Here is a 25,964-nt window from a genome sequence, read left to right on the forward strand (position 1 = left end):
AACTTGGTACTATCTAAGAGGCTGCATCAATTCTTTTCTTTCTCTAATTCCTTTAACATTTCTTCCATAAGAGATCTAAATAGGTACAAAACTTTGACATTTTCACTAGCTTTCCTAAAATGGTCAAATAAAGTGTGTCAGCACTAACACAACTGAGACCATTTGCTCCATAGTTTTGTTGCCCCTAAATGAAAGTTGCAATTTTCTGAGCCATCATCGTATTTTTGACCCCATCACTCAATCATTCAGGAATCAGAAACAGCTCTTTAGGACAAGAATTGAAGCTAAAACCAGCTGGTGCTTCACTGAACTGATCCTACTCTGGACCAGTTTGTTAACATCTTTAAAGATTTTGTATTACAAGTTTACTCTAAAGGTCTATTGCCTTCTCTACTTTTACTAAACGGACTAAGTCTCTTTCTGTTATGATATATGACCTCTTGCTAGCAGTTGACAGTCTGCAGCAGCAACAGTAGCCTTGCATTTTGTTGGCTATAATCCCTTTATATCAGAACTCCTGAATAAGTCTGATATTTCTGGGAGCATCCTCTGTTCTGCAGAGGAATAGAGGACCTTACAAACAGCAGAGTGGGTCCCAATTTTGCCATCTGATAGTCACAAATGCATATAAATTCACTATTTTCCTCTCTTAGAACATGTCTCCCTGCAGCTGGCATATAAAGTTTCTTGAAGTCAGAAGAGAGGGAAGGATCCCTGAAATCAGCTAAGACATGAACATAAGACTACAATAAGATACTCAAAAAGTCACTCAGTGTGACATGACTTTGTGCCATTACCACATACAATTCAAAGTTCTAGGAAAGCCATTAGTTCCGAAAAGATTGTTTTAAATTAGAATATATAGTAGCCAGAGAGGGACTGAAAGGACTCAAATGTATTTGCCTTTGTCATGAAATAAAGTAACTCCTGAATACTTTGGTAGACCCTTTAGTAAAAGGAAGGAGGTCAGCACTTTCTTCTGCATTGTCCCTGTCCCTAAATAGCCTGTTGTACCTTAAATAAGTTGGATGCCCTTCTTCAGCGTGGGCATGGAGGCAAGAAACAAGTTCTGCATACAGAATCATTAAGGTTGGAAAAGACCTTGAATGTCACCTAGTCCAACCATTAACCTAACATTGACAGTTCCCAGCTACACCATATCCCTAAGCGCTGTTGACCCTACTCTTACAACACCTCCAGGGATGGGGACTCAACCACTGCCCTGGGCAGCCCGTTCTGATGCCTAACAACCCGTTCTGTAAAGAAATACTTCCTAACATCCAGTCTAAAACTTCCCTGGTGCAACTTGAGGCCATTACCTCTTGTCCTATCACTTGTTACTTCATTGAAGAGACTTGTCCCCAGCTCTCTGCAACCTCCTTTCACGTAGTTGTAGAGGGCAATGAGGTCTCCCCTCAGCCTCCTCTTCTCCACACTAAACACCCCCAGTTCCCTCAGCCGCTCCTCCTACGACATGTGCTCCAGACCCTGCACCAGCTTCGTTACCCTTCTTTGGACACACTCGAGTAATTCCATGTCCTTTTTGTAGTGAGGGGCCCAAAACTGAACACAGTAATTGAGGTGCGGCCTCACCAGTGCCGAGTACAGGGGTAAGATCACTTCCCTGTCCCTGCTGGCCATGCTATTTCTGATACAAGCCAGGATACCATTGGCCTTCTTGGCCACCTGGGCACACTGCTGGCTCACGTTCAGGCAGCTGTCAATCAACACCCCCAGGTCTCTCTCTGACTGGCAGCTCTCCAGCCACTCCTCCCCAAGCCTGTAGTGCTGCTGGGGGTTGTTGTGGCCCAAGTGCAGCACCCGGCATTTGGCCTTATTGAAACTCCTACAGTTGGCCTTAGCCCATCGCTCCAGCCTGTCCAGATCTCTCTGCAGAGCCTCCCTACCCTCGAGCAGATCAACACTCCCACCCAACTTGGTGTCATCTGCAAACTCACTGAGGGTGCACTCGATCCCCTTGTCCAGATCATCAATAAAATGTTAAAGAGGAGTGGCCCCAAAACCGAGCCCTGGGGGACACCACTCGTGACCGGCCACCGACTGGATTTAACTCCGTTCACCACAACTCTTTGGGCCCGGCCATCCAGCCAGTTTTTTACCCAGCAAAGAGTGTGCCCATCCAAGCCTCAAGCAGCCAGTTTTGCCAGGAGAATGCTGTGGGAAACGGTGTCAAAGGCCTTACTAAAGTCAAGGTAAACAACATCCACAGCCTTTCCCTCATCCAATGAGCAGGTCGCCCTGTCATAGAAAGAGATTAGCTTTGTCAAGCAGGACCTGCCTTTCATAAACCCATACTGACTGGGCCTGATCATCTGGTTGTCCCGCATGTGTTGTATGATGGTACTCAGGATGAGCTGCTCCATCAGCTTCCCAGGCACCGAAGTCAAGCTGACAGGCCTGTAATTTCCGGGATCATCCTTCCGACCCTTCTTATATATCGGTGTCACATTGGCCAATTTCCAATTTGTTGGGACCTCCCCGGTCAGCCAGGACTGCTGGTAAATGATGGAAAGCGGCTTGGCGAGCACCCCAGCCAGCTCCTTCAGCACCCTCGGGTGTATCCCATCCGGTCCCATAGATTTGTGTGTGTCTGTGTGATGCAGTAGGTCACTGACTGTCTCCTCCTAGATTGTGGGTGTTGTTCTCCCAGACTCTGTCTTGTGGCTGAGGAGGCTGGATTCCCTCAGTACAACTAGTCTTGTTATTAAAGACTGAGACAAAGAAGGCATTAAGCACCTCAGCCTTTTCATCATTACTTGTTACCATGTTTCCTCCTGAGTCTGGCAGGGGATGGAGGCTCTCCTTGGTCTTTCTTTTGCTGTTGATGTTCTTATAGAAACATTTCTTGTTATCCTTGACTGCTGAAGCCAGATTAATTTCTAGCTGGGCTTTAGATCTCCTCATTGAATTACTCGAGCATGTCCAGAGAAGGGCAACAAAGCTAGTGAAGGGTCTGGAGCACATGTTGTACGAGGAGCGGCTGAGGGAACTGGGGTTGTTTAGTCTGGAGAAGAGGAGGCTGAGGGGAGACCTCATCGCCCTCTACAACTACCTGAAAGGAGGTTGCAGAAAGCTGGGGATGAGCCTCTTTAATCAAGTAATAAGTGATAGGACAAGAGGTAATGGCCTCAAGTTGCGCCAGGGAAGGTTTAGACTAGATATTAGGAAGTATTTCTTTACAGAACGGGTAGTTAGGCATTGGAATGGGCTGCCCAACGAGGTGGTGGAGTCCCCATCCCTGGAGGTGTTCAAGAGGCAGGTTGACATAGCACTTAGGGATATGGTGTAGTTGGGATCTGTCAGTGCTAGGTTAATGGTTGGACTAGATGATCTTCAAGGTCCCTTCCAACCTAGATGATTCTATGATTCTATGATTTCCGCCCTGCATAGCCTCACAGTGTCTTTGTAATAATTGTGAGTCACTAGCCCCTTCTTCCAAAGGCTGTAAACTCTCCTTTTCCCCCTGAGTTGCAGTCAAAGCTCCCTGTTTAGCCGAGGTGGTCTTCTCTGTCACCAGCTTCTCTTACAGCACCTGGGGACAGCCTGCTCCTGTGCCATTAAGACTTCCTTCTTAAAGAGTGTCCAGCCTTCCTGGACCCCTATAGCCTTCAGGACCATCTCCCAAAGGATTCTGTCAAGCAGGTGCCTAAACAAGACAAAGTCAGCTCTTTGGAAGTCCAGGATGTCAGTTCTGCTGCCCCCTCTCCTGGCCTCTCTAAGAATAGAGAACACCATTATTTCATGATTGCTGTACCCTAGTCAGCCTCCAGTCGCCACATCATCCACAAGTCCTTCTCTGTTCACAAAGAGGAGGTCCAGCAGGGCACCTTCTCTGGTCTGTTCACTCAACTTTCACAGATATTACCACAGTTACTGATCCATCAATATCCCCTGCATCTTTGTTGTGCTGCATGTCTCCATCCCTTGCCTCCACTGAGATGGCAGGGTGAGGGTCATCGTTGGCACAACAGTCCACAAACTGGTAATCTACCCTTGGGCTTATGTCTGGGATTTCCAGTTTTGTCCCCTTCCCCCTTCAAATCTGGTTTAAAGCTCTCTCAGTGAGACCAGCTAACTCCTGCCCCAAGATCCTTTTCCCCTTCTAGGACAGGTGCATTCCATCTGATGCCAAAAGGTCTGATGTCCTGTATACTAACCCACGATTGAAAAATACAAAGCCCTGCCGGTAACACCAGTCTCAGAGCCACAAGTTCATCTGTTGAGTTCTCCTGTAATCTTCTTCATCCATCCCCGCAACTGAAGGGATGGAGGAGTACACAATTTGTGGCCCCAACCCCTTAACCAGTTTCCTCAAGGCCCTGAAATCTCTCTTCACTGATTTAGGACTTCTCCTGGTAATATCGTCACTACCTACCTGAAAAACCAAGAGAGGGTAGTAGTCATTGGGTCTCACCGGAGCAGGGAGTTTTGCCATGAGGTCCTTCACCCAGGCCCCAGGGAGGCAGCAGACTTCTCTATGAACTTGGTCTGGTCTGCATATTGGGCCTTTGACACCCCTCAGAATGGAGTCACCCGCTACAATGACCCTTCTGGGATTCTTTTTAGAATTGGTTTTAATACGTGGTCTAAAGCGACCCAGCCTTGGTGGACCATCATCTTCCTCCTTGTTTGTCTCATTTTCTTCATCCTTCTCCACTTCATTCAAAAGTTCCAGGGCCCCATATCTATTGTGAAGGGACACCATGGAAGGTGAGGGAGGTTGGGAGAGGATGTTCCTACCTCCCTGAGCGGGGACCTGTTTCCAGTCTCCCCCATCTCTTAGGTCCCCTCCTTCTGCCTGGTAGCAAGAGGGTGAGGGATCGCCTGCCTCTTTTGGAGCTTCCGTTTGCTCCTGTTGCTTCAGGGGTGCCAAGGTGCTACTCCACCAATCAATTTCCCTTTTGTACTCCCTAATACTTCTTAATCTTTCAACCTCTTCTTTGAGTTCCGCTACCAGGCTAAGCAGGTCATCCAGCTGATCACAGCACACACAGGTGTCCGTGCTGCCCTCTGGCAGGATTGACAGGCTCAGGCACTCCCTGGAGCCCGGGACCTGGACCACTGCATGTTTGTGTGGCAGCTCTGTCCGGGTCACCATGTTCTTTCTGGTGGTGGTTTTGATGTGAGTGGAGACCATAGTTCAGTCTTCTCGTGGAGGATGATAAGATGACAGCTAGCTCAGATAACCTCTAGACCCAGGAGAGGCACTATGCCCTGTCCGCTCACCCTGCCTGCGCAAACTGCCGCGCAAACTGCCCGTACACCTGGGTATCCCACCTGACTGCCATGAGAAGATTCCTCCTTACTCACAGTTGTGGACACAGTCAGTATGACACTACCCTAGACAGGTTAACTGGAGAACTGACTGGCTTCTGTTTGGGTAGATAGATGTCATAGATAGGCATATATCATGGTAGGAACACTAAGCATTTTAAGTCATTAGAAAGCCCAACTCAGAGATCCAGATCACGCTGTATATCAGCTTTTTTCCTTCAGAAATGCTCAGCTTATCATACCTATCTTACATTCTCTTCAAGACCTAACACTGAATTCCTGATGAGAGAAAGGAAAGAAATCCACTAATACTTCTGCAGCTGGCATTGGTGCCCACCTCTCCACCACCCACAACAACTTAATTTATGAAACTATCTCCAGAGGCCAAGTCCCAACTATGACTGATTAAATGAAAAACAAGCTCATAACTTTGTATCTTTTCTATTCTGGATTTCAGTCTAACACAAAGTTGGATTTAATATCTTCATTATTGCAGACTGTATATAATTACCTTCCTTTGGACAGAGTGCAGCTTTTTTAAAGAATAAATCTGACTAGAGCCTAAACCTACCAGATACAATATTTCTATCTATTTTCTCTAAACTGGTACAACACAGGAATGTGCACCAGGGATTTAAATTCACAGATCTTAAGAAAAAAATTAGTGCTGTATCAATAAGCATAGTTCATATTTCACCTCTCAGAAGAACTAAAGCAAGTGCAAACCCTTGAGTGGGACTCCAGTTTCTTTCAGTCAGATTTTTAGGCCCAGTCACAGACTCAGAATTAGGATTCAGACTCCACAAATCATGAACTGGCCCCTTTTTCTGGCCATTCTATCCCCAACAAGCCTTGCATGCAAAGAGGGGATCTCTCATTAGGCCCATTATCCTTCTTCATGAAGTTCTCCAAGTGCATGGGATATCGTACCCACAGTGCTGGCAGACTCCATCTTTCAGCCAGACTGACAGGCTCTGACAAAACTTTATGGGAACTTAAATTTCCTCCATCTTTACTCAACGCAGCTGAAACACCATACTTCTAAAATCCAATACCTGGGGTAAAACTATTCTCAGCAATTTTCTCTCTCCACTTTCCAAACAGCCAAAAAATAGCTGGTTTTAGCAATCTGCATTCTTTGATGAGGGCCATTTCCTCATTAGAATTAGCACAATTCCATGTGGTACTAGAAGCCTGAGACCCTTTGAAGGATTGCATAATGGCCCATAGCTGCTGGTGACCAGCTGCCACACGTATGAAGTTCCCCATAGGTTATCATTTATACCCATTGTAAAAGAAAATCTTTTCCGTCTGTGAGGACCACAGAATCAAACCCACCCAAGAGTCTCTGGCAACTTAATTCTGGACCAAAACTTCTGCTGACCTTCCTGTTTCTCTTCAGGGATCTATTTCACCAGTTCCTCCTTCCCGTTCCCCTATAAAATTCTTACTGTCTAGTTCTTGCAGTAGCTATTGATGCTACAGCTGCTGATCCTGTTCTCACAGCCATTTCAGTAGCACTCCAACATCTATTTCTATCTTCAGCCTGTGACAGTTTGCCCAAGTCCTCCTCCACCAGCCTGGGAAAAAATCACTGCCAAAAGTTTTGCAAAAAGTCTTTTTCAGGCTTCTTCCTCAGGGCACGTTCTGTTGAAAAACTCAAAAGGACAACACAAAACCAAGCTATTTCCCCAGAGTGCACATGCTGCCAGAGCTCAGAGGCCTTTTCCTCCACCTCTCTCTGCCTACTAAGGGAAGGGCAGACCTTCCTTCTTTCTTTTAAAGCCTAGCTGAATGATGAAGCAGTCTTGCTTTAACTGTTTCCAATCCCTTCAATATTTTCTCACTTGCTTTTAAGCACAATCCTTTAAACTCCCCTTAACATATAATTTGGACTACAACAGGCATAAAACTTTATTTAATTAAAAGGAGATACAAAATTCATTTAATAAAAGCGATACAAAAAACCCTGTCCAAACTAATCAAACTTACCATACAGATAATAATCACAATGAAGCTATTTATATTGTTTCTCTCTACTGTCCTTACAATTCAGGATGCTGTTAGCAGTAGTACAGAACTATGCATATACCTGGTAATACACAATTTAGAAGAAACAGTCTCTGCCTGAAAAGTCCTGTATGTATCTTACCCTATGCAGTGATGTTTTTATGCAGGAAAAAACCCTGCATCTTTTCACCTACCTCTCCAACAGCCAGTATTGATCATGAAATCTAAAGAAGAAAAAGAATATTAATTTTCTTCTCTTGAGTGCATGTATTTCCCTAGAATCTTCTGGATTTGGTGTGTGCTACATTATATCATTACTATTACTACTACATAAAGAGATCATCAGTTGTCTCAGTTCTCTTTCTTTTCACGTATTCTTCTGAGGCATTTTAAAAACAGGCAAAGATCTAATGCAAAATATTTTCTACTACTCTCTCTTTAGAACAAGAAGAGAGAAGAGATTTTTAATTTGACTAGCAAGGAGGACACAGAGGAACAGACTTTGGAAATAATTATTCTGCTAAAAACCACACATATGCACATTAACTGGAAAGAGCCAAGTATTAGGTAATATGCTCTTCGAATTCTAGAAATACACTTTTCTTCTTTTTAAAGTAATATTTAAACTGTTCAAAAAAATTCATTTGAAGCCTCGAATTATTTAAGTATGGTGAGCAGATGAAGAAAGGTCTTAAATTGGAAGTATAAATTTGCCTTGAATTGAGCTCAAAAATAATTTGGTAAAATGAAATTATGGATATTCCTTGGATTAATTTACTGGAAAATATTCACTTAATAGTAAGTTCTGAGTGTAGTCTAGAGTGAAATGTTTTGTGATTAGGAAGAAGTGGTGGAGAACTCATTCTCCTTTGCTGCTCAGTTACATTCATGGAAATTGGGAAAAGCTGGTGGGTATTCAGGAAAGAAACTTTACATTCAGGGTTTGTGTTCACAAGACAATACACTTGGATAAAGCTGAAAATCATACTGTAAATATGTGATGAAGAAGGCAGGCAGACAAGATGTGGTAGGAACTTCTCAATGGAATACCAAGGACAGTACCTGCAAACAGAGCTAGGAGCTGGCCTTGTTTAACTGTACTTGCAACAGTAGACAGGCTATCATCAAGCTGACAGAAGATTAATTAAAAGCAGAACAACACTGAACTGGAACAAAGTGTCTTTCAGTCAGAAAATGGAAAGCACATGTCCCTGTCTGAGCACTAGAATTTATAGGGTGAATGATCCACACACCTACTCTGCTGACTAAAAAGGGAATTCAGGTTAAATTCAGACCTCTAAGACCAGGACATCTGAATCTATAATGTCCACGCTCAATCAGCTACACTTCTGCACATATAGCCTAAATCCAGAAGTACTTTAAGCTTATTATCTGTGCAGCCTGTATCTCAATATGGTTTGAAAATTCCTTTATGTGACTAAAGTCAATTGATGCAGAAGACAAGCAACTCATCTAGGTGCCTCCTGAGTTCTGTTAGTCTAAAGATGGGCACTTAATTTGTCTCTTAGAACCTGGGTGGACCTATTCCTCTGCTATTCTCAGAAACTGTAATACTGATTTCAGCAAAGTCTGGCAGCAACAGTCATCTTCATAGAACAGGTGGAAGCTATCTCTATAGCTTATCCTTTGAGACAAGAAGGTGGCATGGGAAGGAAATACACTTTGTTAATAAAGAGAATAATTCAAACTGTACAGCAATTGTTGTAGAAAACTGTGAGACTCAAATACACCTGTTCAGAAAGAATTATGTAAATATGTCTACCTGATTTTTTTTTGGTTCAATGACATTGCATTATATAAAGTATCATTCATGGCTTAACTTGGTATCATGAAAATATTATGAATCTTAATCACATTCCCATGGAATGTAATATGAAAGTTAACTCTAATAATCATTTTATGATTATTCTGTTAGATGACTACACTGCAATACAATTAATTATATGCTGTGATGTCACAGGCACAAAAAAACCAATCACCAGTCTTCGTTTTACCTTTTCCTTTAGTAGCAAGTCAACAACATTCATAAATCATATGAGACTTTCTCTGTTTTAAAAAATACAAATTTAGATTACTTACCATACAGGAAAACTTCCTAAATGTTATTGTCTTTTCCAGTTCAGTTCTTATCAGGCTTCATAAACCGTCTCTTAAACCTAACTTCTCAGTTCAGTAATTCGTCTTCTAAGCACATAATTCTGAGTCATTGAAGTTGCTCGGGCAGCTCAAAAGTTTTGCCTGAGCAGTAACTAAAGAACTGGATCTTAACCTCAGAGATATTTTTGTTTCCTGCTCTTTCACAGGGCAACTCCTCCTTTGCATCGTTTACAGTATTAGAAACATCTTCATTTTGAACCCCTAGATGTGTTTCTCCTGGAATCTCCATGCTTCCTCCATGACTAGGCAAGATTTCTTTTTAACTACAAACCCCACTCTAGCGGCTGACAAATTGTTATGGTGAATTTAAGGCAGCAAAGCCATAAAAACACACTCTCCAAATATCCTTAGTCACATAACCCATAGTCAGTCTACATGGTACCATACTGGATAATAATTGTTCAGTAAAAAAAAAATAAATTATGGAGTAACTGTCTTTTTTTTCCCCTCCAAATAACATATCTTTTGGATTAAAAAACCTAAACATAATTTATAACATTTTCTGTTAAAAAAACCCACATAAACATAATTTAACCTCTTATTTGATGGTGAATAATATCAATAACATAATAATATTATATTCTGCATTCAAAATATTCTTAATTAGTCATAAAATCACATATTTTAAAAATTACTTACATTCTGCATATTTCTGAAGCTGAGAGAACTCTCCAGGACTAAGGTTAACCCACTTCTCCTGGCTCGTCATACTGGCAGTAAGGGTCCTCGTTAAATATCAGAAAAACATTCCCTTTGATCCAGGTGATATAAACTCCATAAAGATTTGTAGCTTCAGATCACAGTGCGTGGAGACTGGAGAGATGGCATCAGTCTATGTGGATAAAGTTTTTGATGCTATGAACTGTTCCCAGTGTGTTGGTTCAGTGGTGAGTTACAGCACTGTTAAAAGAAGATCCAATATTAGAAGCATAAATACCAGTTTTCCTATGGGTTTAATTGTAACTGATAAATATTTTCTTGTATACAGTTTTGCTCAAAATCTTTCCATTCACTATTTGCCCATAAATAGTTTTACATGCATTACTGAATTTTATTTTTGTAATTCCAAATGCTTATGTGCAGCACTGATAATCAAAAATTATTGACTGTTTATGATCAAATTGTATCTGGACATATTGTGTGTGGATGTTTGTGATTTAGTAACAACCACTGCAATAGTAGATATTATCTATCAGTAAACTTAGTTCCCTATGATTCATATAATTGGGTTTGTATCCAATTATGTTGTTGTACAGTGCCGTATGGCCTTGCAGGAAATGTTCTGAAGCTTCTAACTCCCCATGTCAAAAATTAAATGGATTCTGCAGTTTTCACATGACAGCTATATAAATATTAACTATTCTAACAAAATAGTAGGGGTGTGATTTCTAGAATGTCACAACATCGCTGAAGTCACTACTGAAAATCAAATATAACTGTTGGCACCATTGCAAATCAGTTCAGGAACAAAAAGATCAAACTGTGGGTGCCATCTCATTCCAATTTTATGCAGTTTCCACCTCTGTAGGACAGACCTTACAAAGGCAATGCATTACCAACACCACACCTTGCACAACAGGTAGGATACCTTCAATCTAATTTTAGCCATCTGAAAGTCAGGTACCTCATCTGAGATTGTCATATAGGGCTCTCTTTAATCAGCAGAAAGAGACAGGTGGCCCAGACAGCAATTAATCCCTCCAGTTTCAACATAATCTTAAAATGTGATGAATTGCCTTCTTGGGGTATTTATCTTTCACTATTGATTACAGAGGTTGCCTAGATGACAAGTTTAGACTAGAAAGCTAATTTTAGACTGTAAGTGGAATCTCTTTATATGCCTAGCAATGTGTCATTTACAAGGGTCAAATTACAAAAAGAGCAAAGGAAAAATTCACACCAGAAGAGACTGACACAGTAATGGAAAGACTACTAAAAAGGAAAATGTTGGCAGCTGGGAGAGGAAAGAAAAAGGAGTAAGATGTCATGAGAAGGGAGGAAAAAAAAAAAAGAAGAGTAGTTAGGAACAGAAGTATGTGAAAAAATATACATTAACCCAATGATAGACAACACCTTTTTTTTTCCTGTCTTATATATATATGAGTATCATTCCTGGACAAAAACTCAGGAAGAAAGACACCTTAGTCCGAGGATGCTTTCATTGCTCTCAGACCCTTCTTGGTGAATGATTTGAGTATATGCACCTATAGTATGAGCAAGTAAGGCTACCTAAATACAACAACAGGCTACTTGGCAGCTGCCTCGTCTTTTTAAAATCTGAACCAGAAGAGATTCCTATGCTCTTCATCTCCTCAAGTTAGAATAAAACATAGTGACAAATTGGAAGAGGTAAGATCTAGAAACACTGACTGAACAAATAACAAAAAGTAATATAAGCATGGAGATTGGGATGGAAAAAACAACATTAACGCAGATAATGTTGGCCAAGTGCAATGCACATCAATCCTCAAACATCAATGAATCAATGTCAGTGACAGAAAAAGGGCAGTAACTACAAAAGCTAAAAGCAATATTCAGTAAGAAAAGGTATCATTCTGTCTTTAGAACCTCAGTCTTTATGACAAAAGAAAATAACTATGGTCAACAGGAACGTTTTAATCAAATTAGAGATGTTTCATTTCTGGCAGTTGATTAGATTGTATTGAAGACAATTTTATTTCTTCAAATAGGTATATTTTTCTCATATTCTTGACAACTGATGAGGTTTTACTGAAAATGTTTTTATATTTGCATAATTGATTTAATAGAACCAAAATTTTCTACAATTTCATCCCATATTACTTTTTGTATTCTTAACTACATTAGCTTCATTACCTGCAAAAGCTAACATTGCTGTGCAGTTAGAGATTATCTCAATTATTTATTATGAATATTTGTGATAAGCAGCTTACCACTAGAATTGCTATCGCTAGCCAGGTAATAACTGTTGTGCGCTCTAAACTGATCAGTCTATTCACATGCAACACCTTTAGTTGACCACTTACAGGGTTTGTTGTATACATGGTATATGGGCAGTGAAAACGGATGTTTTCCTGTTAACTTCCCCTTCTCCAACTTCAGATCTAAATGACCACCTTTTCCCTTTACCAGACACCCAGGCTCTACTGCCTACAGTGTTGCAAGAAAAGGTACATGACCTGAATGAGATGAGAGCAATGGAAAAATTTATTACGGGCAGGGCAGTCAACAGGAAAGAAGATGTAGCCTATGTGTAAGCCAGCAGATTTATCACGGAAGATACAAAAAGAGTTTAAGGCTACATTCTTATCTTGGAAAGCTGTCCAAATGAAAGTTCCTTCGTTTAAAAGGGAAGACTGTGGGGGATCTAGTGTAACTTCTTTGCCAAGTCTAATCCAGGAACAGCAATGGGGAGTTAGGTGTTCCTCTGAGGATGGCTAGCTGGTCTTTGAACTGCAGCCAGGTCCTGTACACCACCTCAGTTCATGTGATGCAGGAATATGCAGAAATATAATGGGGAAAGTCTCAGCAAAAGGAACCTTATAGAGACTTCCTTTTTTTAGGTTCCTATTAAGTTCTGCTTCAGTCCTAAATAAGGAAAGGTCCCAGCTCCCTGCATCCTTTAGTTTTCATAGTTAAGCCTTTCACAGAGACATTTCCCCATTTTATACATACATAATAACATAGCTATAAGAAATCAAGCACATTATATAGACACTAAGGACAAAAGCCATCAATGCATATTTACGTTATATGATGTGTACCATTTGTTAAGGTGAACATATCGAGATAACCTACATCTTATATAAATATCTTAATTTCTGTAGAAGAAAATATTAATTTACATTATCTTTTTCAGTAGCATTTAATTTAAATACACTCCTTTGCACCTTATTTCAGTGCTCTCAGTACTCCAGGAAGGTCATGAAATGAGAAACCTACACACAACTACATGTAGAGGAAAGCAGTAACAGGGATAATACTACCACGTAGGAAAAAAAAGAATCTTGAACTAAAACATTAATCAAATGTGCTTGCTGGCAAGCAAAATAAAGATCAGCAGCACTAAACAGATACAAACAGTGATTTGACCTCTCCAGGCAGAGATAAATTACTTTGAAGAACACAGTACAGCACAGAGTTAAAATACATAGGATGTCAGGTAGGGAAGTCTTCCACCGATTCTCTAAGAGTTTCACCTATTCCAGGGGAATTGGATCTGTGCACACATTTTGTTAGCATATGCTTAGGCAAGATTCACAGCCCACTCAACCAGACACAAAGCAGGCCTTACAAAGAAGAGAAATTAGGAACACTACATTAATAAGCCATTCATTTTATCACAAAAAGAATTAGAAAAAAAAATTTCTTCCTCCTCTATCCACTGACTATAATAAGTCTTAGAATTGCAGTTTCCCTTTTATAACATGTTTTTCTTTCTGGATTTGAGAGTTTATTAAGTTTTCTGTCAGGATTCCTACCAGGCCACATACCCAAACTAGGAAGCAAAGCTTTGTTAAAAAAAAATCTACAAATCAAATTACTTAGCATTCAGCCAACAATGCTAACAAACTTAGATTTCCAGGAATTCCCCATGCCACTGAAATCCTCAGTTGCTCTGCAGAAACCAGGCTAAGAAGTGGAGAAGAGAAAGGAATATACAATGGAGGAAAAAACAAATGTAAAGGCACATCCCCTATACACCAACCTCAACACTCAAATCATCTCATTACACCTTGTAAAGTCCTCGCTGAAAGAAAATAGGAGTTTTCAGAGACTATCGGGGGTGGGGGGAAATTACTTTTGGTCCTACAAAACTGATCAACAGTACTGGGTTAAGCTTTGAACTTGAATTCCAGGGAAGCACTGTGGCCTTCAGAAACACGTTCAGCTCCTCAACTAACCCAACTCCCTCCACTTTCTCCTAAAAGGCAGGAGGGCTTCTTCTGGGGTCCATCCTCACTACCGTGAATGAAAGCATGACACTCTTCTTAACGCATGCCTTAGGGGACCTCCCCCTGTTCACCATAACAGGGAAACATAAAACAACCCAGAAACTGGCTTTTGGAATTATGCAGCCATTTTTTGCTTTCCACCAGCCTTTTCATAATGTACATCTCACATACAATTTCATCATTAATTGCCAGTTACTCCATAAAGGAGGCACAGTGTAAGGCTGATGATAAGAAAGGATGCAGATGACAACATAACAGATCTTAAGTATCTTCCATGCTATACAAGTCTGAGACCTTCAAGTCCTTTTCTCCCATTTCCACCTGCTTTAGTATGCCCAAGGAAAAAAAAAATAAAAAAGAAAGAGAAAGAACATGAACCCTAAGGAAACGAGTTTCCTTCCAGTGAAACTACAGTTCTCCACAACATGACTGATTAGTGATTTTTGCCTGAACAATAGGAATAAATAACACAGAATATTTTATACCTTAATTGCTATGGAGGCTGAAGCAATTATGCTTTTCAAGAACTTTTCTGTACAGAATGTACTTGGTATTTCCTTCAGTTGGGTCCTACACCTTCGCCACAGTTAGCTGGATCCTGTGATTTCAGTGTGGGCGACATCATGGATTTCGCAAAGGAGAATTTTTACATGCCAGATACCACACGCTGACACGTATACCTGAAACATTTCTCTCTATTAACTCCTGCAACCAGTTCAGAAAGCAAGTATGTTCTTTTTACTGACAAGACCAAAGCATCTTTCCTCTGAAAACTCAGTGTCATTCATGAGTTTAGCAAACACTGGAAAAGTAAACATTTCATCAACACTTGTAGAAGAACAACTCAGCCTTCATGTATAAAATACATTCTCTTGTGATCGTATGTTAAGATCGATGTAACATTAATACACAAGGTATTATGATGCACTATTTCACTATTTATTCTCTATTAATTAACCTGTTAGAATCAAAGTACATAGTATTTCCTGGGCACTGGACCACACTTGCTATTGAACCTCTAGGATATTCTCTCCCTTAAGGTTGCTATTGTCAAAACAGCTGAATCAAAAAAACACCTCAACAAAAACATGCTAACAATCTCTAATTTCTTAGAACTGCAGGAATTATGTACAGATATACAAAATAATTTGCACAGGTATTCCTGCAATTCATTTTATACTTTGTAGAAAACAATGTGTCGAATGTCAGAAATACTTTAAATTTGCATAGTTGAAAGTTCAGTCTGAAGAGTTTGAGGGGAAAAAAAAAATCCAACCAAATGTATCTGCTAATCACTATTCTGATTTCTTTACTCTCAAATAGAGAAGTATTATGATAATTTATAATTGCTGCTGGATTAATGGCATGGATGAAAAAAGAAGAGCCCCCATAACAAAACACAACATCTTCTTCCTACATAAATGGCATATTTTACATAACAACATCCTCTTGTTTTTCACAGTATTTAGCATAAAGTCATTCTTTTTCAATTTAGCAAAGGATGTTCACTGATGTAAATTAACGTAATTCTGAAATATAAACTCTAAGCACTGATACACTGAAATCAGTGAAAATTTGCTTACAAAGCCAAAAATGTCCCCCTTTAAAGGAGTGACTTTAACACAACTCAAAAGCGTGCACGTTCTCCTGAGTACTTTATCCCTAGGTGTACTAGTCTAGGGCATGTAAAAACATCCATTTAAATTTTAATACAAAGATATGGACTGTATCCTTAGAGAAACAATTACTCAAATTCACTTCCTCAAATTATTTAGATGGAATATACCAGCAAACACTGGGAATCCATGTAGCACAAAAACCATGATACACCAAATACTTGGATCTCTGGGAAAACATTTCATCAATACTACAGTTTGTGACAGAAATATTAGCAACAAATACTGAGCACCAGTAAGAACTGATAAGAATGCAAGATAGCAACGTTACTGAATATAGTTACATACATTTAAAATACAGGCATACATTTTTAATTATATTTTTTACTTTGCTCTTTATGTACCTTAACTTCATCACATGACTACTTCAAAAGCAACTTCAGATAAATCTTAAAATTTTTCCAACTCCTAGGCTTGTATTTCCAAGTTGCTACACTAATTACCTACCAAGTCAGAATAAGTACATTCAAATTTCTCCGTGTTTTCTTCACTAAAAGAAATATTGAAATAAATGAAACCTAAGGAGAATCTGGGACAAGTAAATACCAGAATGTATATATGCTGATGCATCATAAGTTTATAAAGGCTTTCTTCTTGCTTTAAGTAATATAACTGAATAAACTAAAAATAAACTGACACATTTTCAGACTGGAATTTATTTTATGCTTATGAGAGAAACAGTACATAATTCAAAAATCTTCTGTGAGTCATGAAACTGTTCCCAATATTAAAAACTTCTCAATAACAATTTTAGCAAAACATATTTTAAAAAGTAAAAATTTAAAAAAGGAAATTTGAGAAGTTAGTCATCCTTCTTATCATTTTACATCAATGACTAAACAAGCAAATTTGTCCATAGAGACATTAAAATTTGGTACTGTTTATTTTATGACTAAATGATCACACTGTATAATATCTGGATTGTATAAGTGATTGATTATAAACATATTTAAAGTAGGAGAAAAAAAATAAAATTGACCCCACCAAAAAGCAGACAATAAACTCTCTAGACAGAAAAATTTCTAGACAGCTGATAGTATTTTGAAATCAGTAAATTTCAAAAATATACTATTTGAATATTAGAAGCCTTAAAAGAAGGCTGAAGCACTAAGGCTTATGACTGGTATTCTTTAATAAATGTAACAAAGCAATCTGGGGCAGAAAGCACAGGATTTGATAACTATGTAATCTGTAGAAAATTCTCTGGAATACGGCACATTTGGCTGTCCAGTGGATATATCCCTCTGTAGAGAGGATTAATCACAATTCTTTCCATGTCACCCACTACTATTTCTATGTATCTACCAAAAACTCCTGCAAAATTTAGAACATCACAGAATAAACATCTTAGGGGCAACCTCTGCCTTCCAAAGTGTGCATCTGCCACCTTCCCCAAGAAAGCCAGCTCCAGAAGTGCACCCTTCGGTGTGAACTCTACATGGATCTCCCCACAACCGGCACCACAAGTATCTGAGCCCGTATCAGCAGAGCATTAAGCTCTTCAACTATTATCTGCCACGTGTTCTTCCTCCTTTCTTTCCATTCTCTCTCATGGGATGAACTGTAAATTCTGCATAACAATTAACTTCTGTTGGTAATAAGCTACAGGGGTTTTTTTGTTTAATTTTGGGTTTAATTAATCTCTCCATATTTAGGTGCTCTAGGGGTGATTACATTAGAGGAAGGCAAAGCTGAAAAGTGTAATTTACTACTGGGGAAGATTTCTGATGATCCTTAATTTCCTGGGGCAGAAATTCCTACTTCATGCTCGGAAATAAGCCTTTGAAGAGGGATGTACTTTAGTCTTGTGACAAAGATGTTCCACTGCACTTGAGGAAAAGATTTGTCAACTGCTGCCCTCATTCCAAAGCTTTATGCACTTTTAAAGTAAACTGGGAACAGGGGACTGGAGTGCCTTTTAAATAACTTGTGAAAATATGAATCCGATTTAATCTTCAACAGGAAATCTGTACAGAGAATAGAGAACAGGTTAGCCGACAGGTTAATAGATTTCATAGCAGAAGTTCACGCTATGTTTTCTACTAGGTGGATTTTTTTTTCTTTTTTCCCTAGGGAGAGAGCTATGTGCAGAAGTTGATTAAATTATTGCAGTCCTGGGGTACGAATAGCTGGCACCATGTCACTGTCTACTGGGATAGTGTGGAGCCTTCTAGACAACTACAAATGGTTTCATATTTATTCATTAGTATTACTATAAAAGACTTCAGTGATAGTGAGCTACCAAAAGGGATATCATAAAGATGGGCCCTTGCCTACAGGAATGCATATCTGCAGCCAAAGGAAACTATGTGGTGCCAGCAGCATCTCAAACTACTATTCCTTGTTCACCCACGCAATTCCTGACCTATTCAAATTCAGCTCCAAGGAGACGATAATTATTAGGTTTGCGAAGGCTCTGTGAACATCACCACTTGTGGGTTCCTAGTGCTTGCTCTGATGGCACATCCACACTGCCACCACAGGCGTGGATGCACAAGTAGAGCACGCGCGAGGCAGTTTTACTGAAGCAAAGCCAGAAGGTAACAGCCAAGTCGGCCCAGCACCACGAGCACCAGGGCAGGCTCTGCACCTCTGCCCAACCTCCTGCACACATGCCCAAGCAATGCTGAGGTCCATGCTGTCACACTTTCACAGCTCTCAGTACCTGAAACTACTACTTAAAGGCAGGCTGGCTTCATCTCTTTCAACAGCGTAAACATGCTTCGAGTCTCGTATCTCATCTTATATCCTTATGAATTTTCCTACAGGTTATATACTGCCATTGACTACACTGAGACATAGAACTGGCATTTGTGGAACTACACACAAGATTTTTGGTCAGGGATGGAAGTGCATTTTCTGATTTGTTTGTCTGTCTGTGCAAATAAAGTGCATCTTTGTTTGTTTGTCTGTCTGTCCCACCCAGACAGACTTACAGTTCTAAAGACACAACTTTAACACATTGATCCATCTTTCAGAGGAATATGAGAAGATGACAATGAAATTTCTGTCCTCCACATACTGATTTCAGGATATTAACTCATTATATTGTAAATGTTCAGTCTTTCATCCAAAGACTCCATTCTAAATCCCACCATTTTAAATATGCTAAGCTGTCTCCAGAATGCTTTTTAGCTAACAAATGCCAATATTCCCATGGATTTTTAAAAAACTAAAAATGGGTATTTAATTGCACTTTTAAATTGACAAAGGTATATAATTACACTTTTATGCAACTTAAGTTTGTGGGTTATTTCCATGGTGTTCAGTTTTCAATATAAAATCGCTTTTGTTAATTTGTGTTTCCCTGTGTTTTTCCCATCTTAAAGGGAAGAAGACAAAAAAAGATGATCCTGTCTCTTCTTTCCCTTGGGAATTTTTTGGCTGAGCTAGCTTATATTATGCTTGCATTTTTAAAATATTTTTTCTCTGGAGAAAGACTTTGCATTTCTGTTATCTTTTTCTAGTATGTTTTTCTCTGGAGTCCTACCTAATTATTTTCTCTCTTTAAATGTTGCAATTAATTCTCCTCAGATTTAGCTTATGTTTTTGCACAGTAGTACTTAGCACTATCGTTATTGCTATTGTAAGTATGACTATGTAAAGATAGGAGAGATGTGAGACTGGCAGAAAGAAGTAAAATATTTTCTAACACATGAAGCTTTCAGACACATAAGCCTTTCCTCAAGTCTGAGAACAGATGCAGGAAACTTCAGGCAAAGTATAGGTCAAGATCAATGTTGAGTTTAACTTATGCTACATTATTATGTAGTTTGAGAGAAAAGGGTAGTTAGTATCCTATTGCAGGTCTGGACCGCATGCACATATCCTTCAGGATTTGTTTTTGCTTTTGCTTGTTTGTCTATAGACTGCTGAATATAATTCTGGGGGGCCACTGGTGGCATTTCGCCCCTCCTGACGTCTTGAGGGTGACAGCATCATCTGTCCTCACAAGCCTGTGAAGCCAAATGTTCGATTTTGCCACCTTGCAGTTCTTTTTGCCTGTATTACTGATAAGCTCGGGAACAGACTGCTTAGAATACAGTAATAAAACATGCTTAAAATTACCTGAAAAGAGACACAGGATAAACGCATGTGAAGCAAGTGAGCAATCTGCTTTATATATGCAGCTGTTGGATACAAAACTGAACTTGTTTTAGAAGACTGCAGCTTGAAACATGAAACAATTTCCCCTGACTTTGCTGAATGTTGATGCTTCTGTTTCCTCATCCTCTGCAATTCCACTGGGGACCCACAGGATTTTGCCCAAGGGAGTTTTAACGTTATCCACAAACTGTAGTCAAGAGCCAAACAAGTATTAAATAATATCCATCTCCATATCAGAACAGCTTTTACAGCACTAAACATCTTCCAGTGTAGGTCTTCTTTCTTTTGCTATTACTATATTTGTCATAACTAAAAATTATCTGTTATGTACACTTCCAAATCATAAGCATTGTCACTTAATTAATTATTTTCTGTGCAATTCATTTTTACCACATCTTTAAAAAGCAAAAGATACATAATGTTTGATACGCTTCCTTTTGTTTGCCTTTAAAAATAAATCAATATATATATAGTGGGGAAAGAAAAAAAATAGTCCATTCTGACAACACTTCTAAGCCTTATATCAAAAAGACTTACTTAGTAGAACATGGTAACTAATGAAAAGCCAGAAATCAAAGGGGGTGATAAAGTAAGCAGAGCAGAATACATACACAAACATGAAAAGAAACTAAACAATCCATTATTTCTGTGCTTGAATTGTTAAAAGAATTCCTCTTCAGTGACAAAAAAGTATAATAAAATAGATGGCAGCTTGGTAACACTACATTTTTTCTTCTCTAAGTGGAATAATTATATAATTCAATCTTCTGGACTCCACTCCCACACAGAACAGAGGTATCAGATAAAAGCTCTACCACTCCTGGTAATACTAATTACAGATGTACTGCCTCCATGAATATATATTCTTATCTTTTATAGCAGCAAGACTAATTAAAAACAACTGCAAACCTGTATATATTACACTATTTCAGATCTATTAAAGTCCTTCTGCTTTCAACCTGCAATCTGTTTTGCTGGTTTTGTTAGTTTCTCAGATGAAGCACTGGGATGCACACACTGCACTTAATGCACTGCGAGTCAGAAGCTCAAGTCCTTTTAAACTGTTTCCTTCACTTCAAACTTTATAATCCTACAACTTAACGTTTACAACTTGTGTGTGTAATGATCTTAAGCCAACCTAAGGTCTGCCCACTGAAACAAAGGTGTCTCAAACAGAAATGTTTAAAATTTCATTTACACTGGTAACTAAAGTTAAAAAATTTGCCCCATAGAACTTCCACATCATCCTGCAAATTGCAAAATTACCTCAAGGTTTATATTAAGCTGTCTATTACTAGAGAGAAACTATGAAGAAAAACCTTGTTACTTATGAACAGGCACAAGCTTGTTAAGTCACATTTCATCTTTCATTGTTTTTCAACTATCCTATAATTGCTTTAATAGCTCAGTTTGTACGTAGCCAGCAACCACTGTAGTAATACTTCCATACACAAAGTCATCACTAAAGAACTGGATGTTTTATGAGAAGACTGTGTAAGAAATACGTATGTTAGAGAGCTTGGATTCCACTGAAATCTTGCAAGAGAATATAAATTTATTTTTTTAAAAAAAAAAACCAAGCAGATTTTTTGGGGATTAAGAATTATTCTCTATTGTTCCACTCTGAATTGATCCATGACAGTTTTCAAATGAAGAGATTTTTCTAAAGTCCTTTGCATCGTCTACTCTTATCAACAGGCAACAGGGTCTACATGTCTAACACTTCTCAGGAGCCACCCATGTAAAACTCACTTTCATCAATTAGAGAGCATGTGAATTTTAAAAACAGTTATAGAAATAATAGTGTTTAACTTTACTAAATGATTTGCTATTTATGAGTCCTTTCCCTGTTCTGTATTAAAACATGCACATTTTTCTACATATGAAATAAACCTAAAAAAAGTTTGCTGCACTTGGATCATCTTTATATCACAAGAGTATCACAGCTACATGATCTGTAAGTCACTCAGTTTACTAAGGTCATCCTATTTTGGTATAGCTAGTGGTATTTTTTAAAAAAAAAAAAAAAAGGAAAAATTATTCTGTTATTTAAAACTGTTCCATGAGGAGTTCTTTTTCCAGAGATTATATTTTAAATGATAAACTTATACTTTCTAATGAAACAGAAGCTTATCTTCTGAGAACATTCACCAAATATCAGCTAAAGCCTCATAAACCCTCCATCCTCAAAAAGATAAAATGCATTTAAAATTAACTTGCTTCTAAGTTCCAGTGGTATTCACAGAAGTGGTTTTGCTGTACCCCAGTAACTTTTATAACTAATTAATTTCTTTTTGCTTATATTTGCACTAAATCAAAAGACAGTTAGCCCCGCTGTTTTATCATCTGAGGAATGCCAAGTAACCTGTGTTGTTTTACCCAAGAACAAAGGATATCTATTAGCCACAAGAAGAAAAAGCAAACAAACAAAAAAACACCACAGAGAAGGATCATCCGTATTAGGTCATGTGCATCCTTGCAAATCTGCAATTCAAAATTTGAGATACTATTGTTTAAACGTAGCTGCTTAGACTGCGCATGAAGAAATCCCAGAGCTGAGCTCAACTGGGACTATGTAGCCTGAACACTATGTTGCTTTTCTGACCCCAACTGGAGTGTCTGCGCTCTTGATGTCCAACCGTGCCTAAATACACTTCATTTTTCTGCTCATTCTTTACAAGCTGGTTTGACCAATGGAAAAGATGAAAAATGTCAACTACTAATTATGTTATTATTATGTGCTGTAATACAAAAAGCAGAAACTGAGATAAGATTGAATATATCACTGGCAGTACAACAGACACAGGGGACAGATCTGCTTACTCTAGAGTACAAGGACTAGAAAACAAGAGAAAGACCCATTTTACAGAAAGTGGAAAACTGAAAATCCTAAAAATTAATATAAACCTAGTGCTGAATTTAAAAAGTGTCTCAATCTCAGCTAGCATTAATTACTGCATTTCAAATTCACTAGACACCCTGAAGCATTTGTTCTCAAATAATTTGCTCGCTATCACAGAGGAAGCATGTGGAAAAGTCAGGAACTGAACTGAGATCTGTAATTAAATATATCTAAACACATGAACAGTGCTAATTTATGTAAGTCAATAAAACAGTCCTACTTCTTAACAGCTTTATTTTTGCCTATCCTATCAAGTTTGAATTGGTAAATTTAAGTCTAAATGTCTAAAAAAAGTATTTAATAACTTAGAATAAAGCTGTAGATTATAAAAATTATCACTGATATCTAAAAACCCAAACCACAGAATTTTAATTAAAATTCCCTGTCGCTCATGTAAAGCTAGCTTTAGTTGATACACCATTAATTAAAACAAGAAGTAGTTCAAAGGAAGTAGATACTGCTGAGGAAACATTACCACTTACAGACTTAACTACATATATCCAATAATGTCACCATTCCAGAAATCTGTGGCTGTTTTTAAATTACTTGAGCATGTGTACTGTGGTTTGCCCCAGGGTCCTGGTTTTCCAGTCACCCACCCTGGGGACCTAGTTGGAAAACGTCACAGCTCCTATCCAGTTCCAGTAGCTCCCCTCCTTTTCCACAGAGGTGGGCCAGTGCAAGCCCAAGCCATATCCAAAATGGTGCTGGGAGGAGTTGCCCAGGGCCTGAGCCTACACCCCATAGGCCAAAAACGCTCCTAATGTATCCACTTCTTTGTCACAGTAAAAGCACCTTAAATAAAAGGAAGATGGAGATTCCGAGCGATGTGCCTTCAGGTACAAACCAAATATGTATCACCTAGTCTCAAATCTTAACCGCTGCACTTTCCCCTTAAGGGGGGAAGAGGTATATACCTTAAGCAGAGTAAACAGAAATTAAGAAAAAGCTGCTGCTTCTTGGAATGCAAAACTGCAAAATGCCAAATATTCTGTTTTCAGAAGCAAGTGAGAATTCAGTGCATTTAGCCTTTTTCAGACTCTGGCCTTCTCAGATACACAAACTAAGAGACTACTCAAGAGATTATTATAGATCTTTAACATTTACTAGTAGTTTCCAGTCCTAAAGGTTCCCAGGCACCAATTGCATCACTAGATTTAGCTTACCTTTCTTAAACTGGCACAACTAAAATAATCAAGATATTTCTTTTGGCATCTTAAAAAGAATTAAAAACATAGATTTAGTATACGTACAAAATTCACTGTAAAAATACCATGTTGTAAATATATGTACATCATAATTTTGTTTTCTATTTTTCTTCAGGATAAGTATACTGATCATTACTGGTATTATACCTTGTTAGTATTTTAGAAATCTACCTACGATAAAGGTGAAATTATGAACATCTATATTTCTATATAGACACACTAGAATATTCTGATTAAAGTAAATGTGTTTCATTTGTTTTGCATATTTCTCCCCTATTTTAATTATTCATGAAATTTATCTAGCCTTTTTAATAACAGGTGTCACCAATAAAGGTAGCAGACCTCTTACAACAGTGTTGCTTAATTAATTACTAAGTTCCAGTTGGCACAGATAATAGAAGAGATACAGTTGTGAATCAGAAAGATGACTCTTAAGTATTTCTATTTCCCTATCTACACAGTAGTCCTTTACTTTATGGATTTAAAAATCTATAAATATTAACTAAAAAGTTCCAGTAAGTAGTATTAACAAAAAATGTGTATTATTTTTCTGACAAAAGGGACAAGGGGAGAGAGATCTAACAAATCTTCTTGCTAGTCGTAATTCCAGATTATACTGTATTTATTGAAGTTTAAAATTTTGGAGGTACAAAGTTCTCCTGAATAGTCAAAGCAGTTACTGTGCAGTTTCAAAAAACTCCAAAAGCCCAAAAATACTTTACTGAAAATAGCAAGCTTTGCTTGCTTGGCAGAGTCGGCAGAGTTATGCATATTTTTTAGATTTATCAAAAGTTGCAAAAACACATGTCTTCTCTTTTATGGGACATCACGATTGCTCCATTTGTGGTAAATCTGCCCTGGGATACAGTATTTTACAAAGAAAATTGCATTACAATGGCCCACATTGTGCCATCTGTTTTAAGAAGAACTCTCCAGTGATTTCTGTAGAGAATAGTCTTAAAAAATAACTGGAACAAGATGTCCCAAAGTACTTTTTTTATCTAGCTTAAATACTTTTGATGAAAAAGATTCTGAAAAATTCACAACACTGAGGCATTACCACTAAGTTATCTTCTTAATCTTCATCTATTCCCAAACAGGTGAGAAGATAGGCAGAGTGGCAGTCACACATGGGACACCTCCACAGCTGCAGAGGCAGATGAGGATCCCTACAACGCAGGAGTTGCATGGGGAGTCCCAGCTTTCCCAGGAGACGAGTCCTGCTGGCTCCCTTCCCTTCCACTCACATGCCCATCAGTAACACCCTGCTGCCACAGCAAAGGCAGCAGAACTGCCAACAGCATCAGTCATACCAGCAAAAGCAGCCAGGCAGGGGGGAATGGACCTAGAGAGACCAGATGGCCACGAGCAAAAAAGTTTGGGATACGACAGTCCCTCACCATTGACCACTGTTATCTCAGTGGTTCCACAGGATACATGGCAAACAGTGCGGATGCCACAGACAGAGAAGGGCCCACAGTGGGGGACAGAGAGGGACCTTGCTTTCAGTCCGTGTCAACACTGTGAACAAATTTCATCATGCCACATACCTTAAATGCACTTCAACTGCTCTACAGAACATCAAAAAATGAAGAAAATATTGTCATGTCTTGTTATTGTCGACTCTTTGAAGACTACTTCTCTGACACAAAAT

General features: G+C 38.8%; 1 protein-coding gene across 4 annotated transcripts in view; it reads right to left on the bottom strand.

The window, feature by feature from the left end:
- DGKB (diacylglycerol kinase beta) overlaps positions 1-25,964 on the bottom strand; it is a 356,999-nt gene that overhangs the window by 315,246 nt on the left and 15,789 nt on the right. For all 4 annotated transcript variants that reach the window (XM_074836682.1, XM_074836664.1, XM_074836674.1 and 1 more), the window contains exon 2: positions 10,123-10,383. In XM_074836682.1, coding sequence (XP_074692783.1) covers positions 10,123-10,192 — 70 coding nt within the window. In that variant the 5' untranslated portion in view covers positions 10,193-10,383. The remainder of the gene's footprint in view (positions 1-10,122; positions 10,384-25,964) is intronic.

The sequence above is a fragment of the Strix aluco genome, chromosome 1 (assembly GCF_031877795.1).
Source record: "Strix aluco isolate bStrAlu1 chromosome 1, bStrAlu1.hap1, whole genome shotgun sequence".
Taxonomy (NCBI): domain Eukaryota; kingdom Metazoa; phylum Chordata; class Aves; order Strigiformes; family Strigidae; genus Strix; species Strix aluco.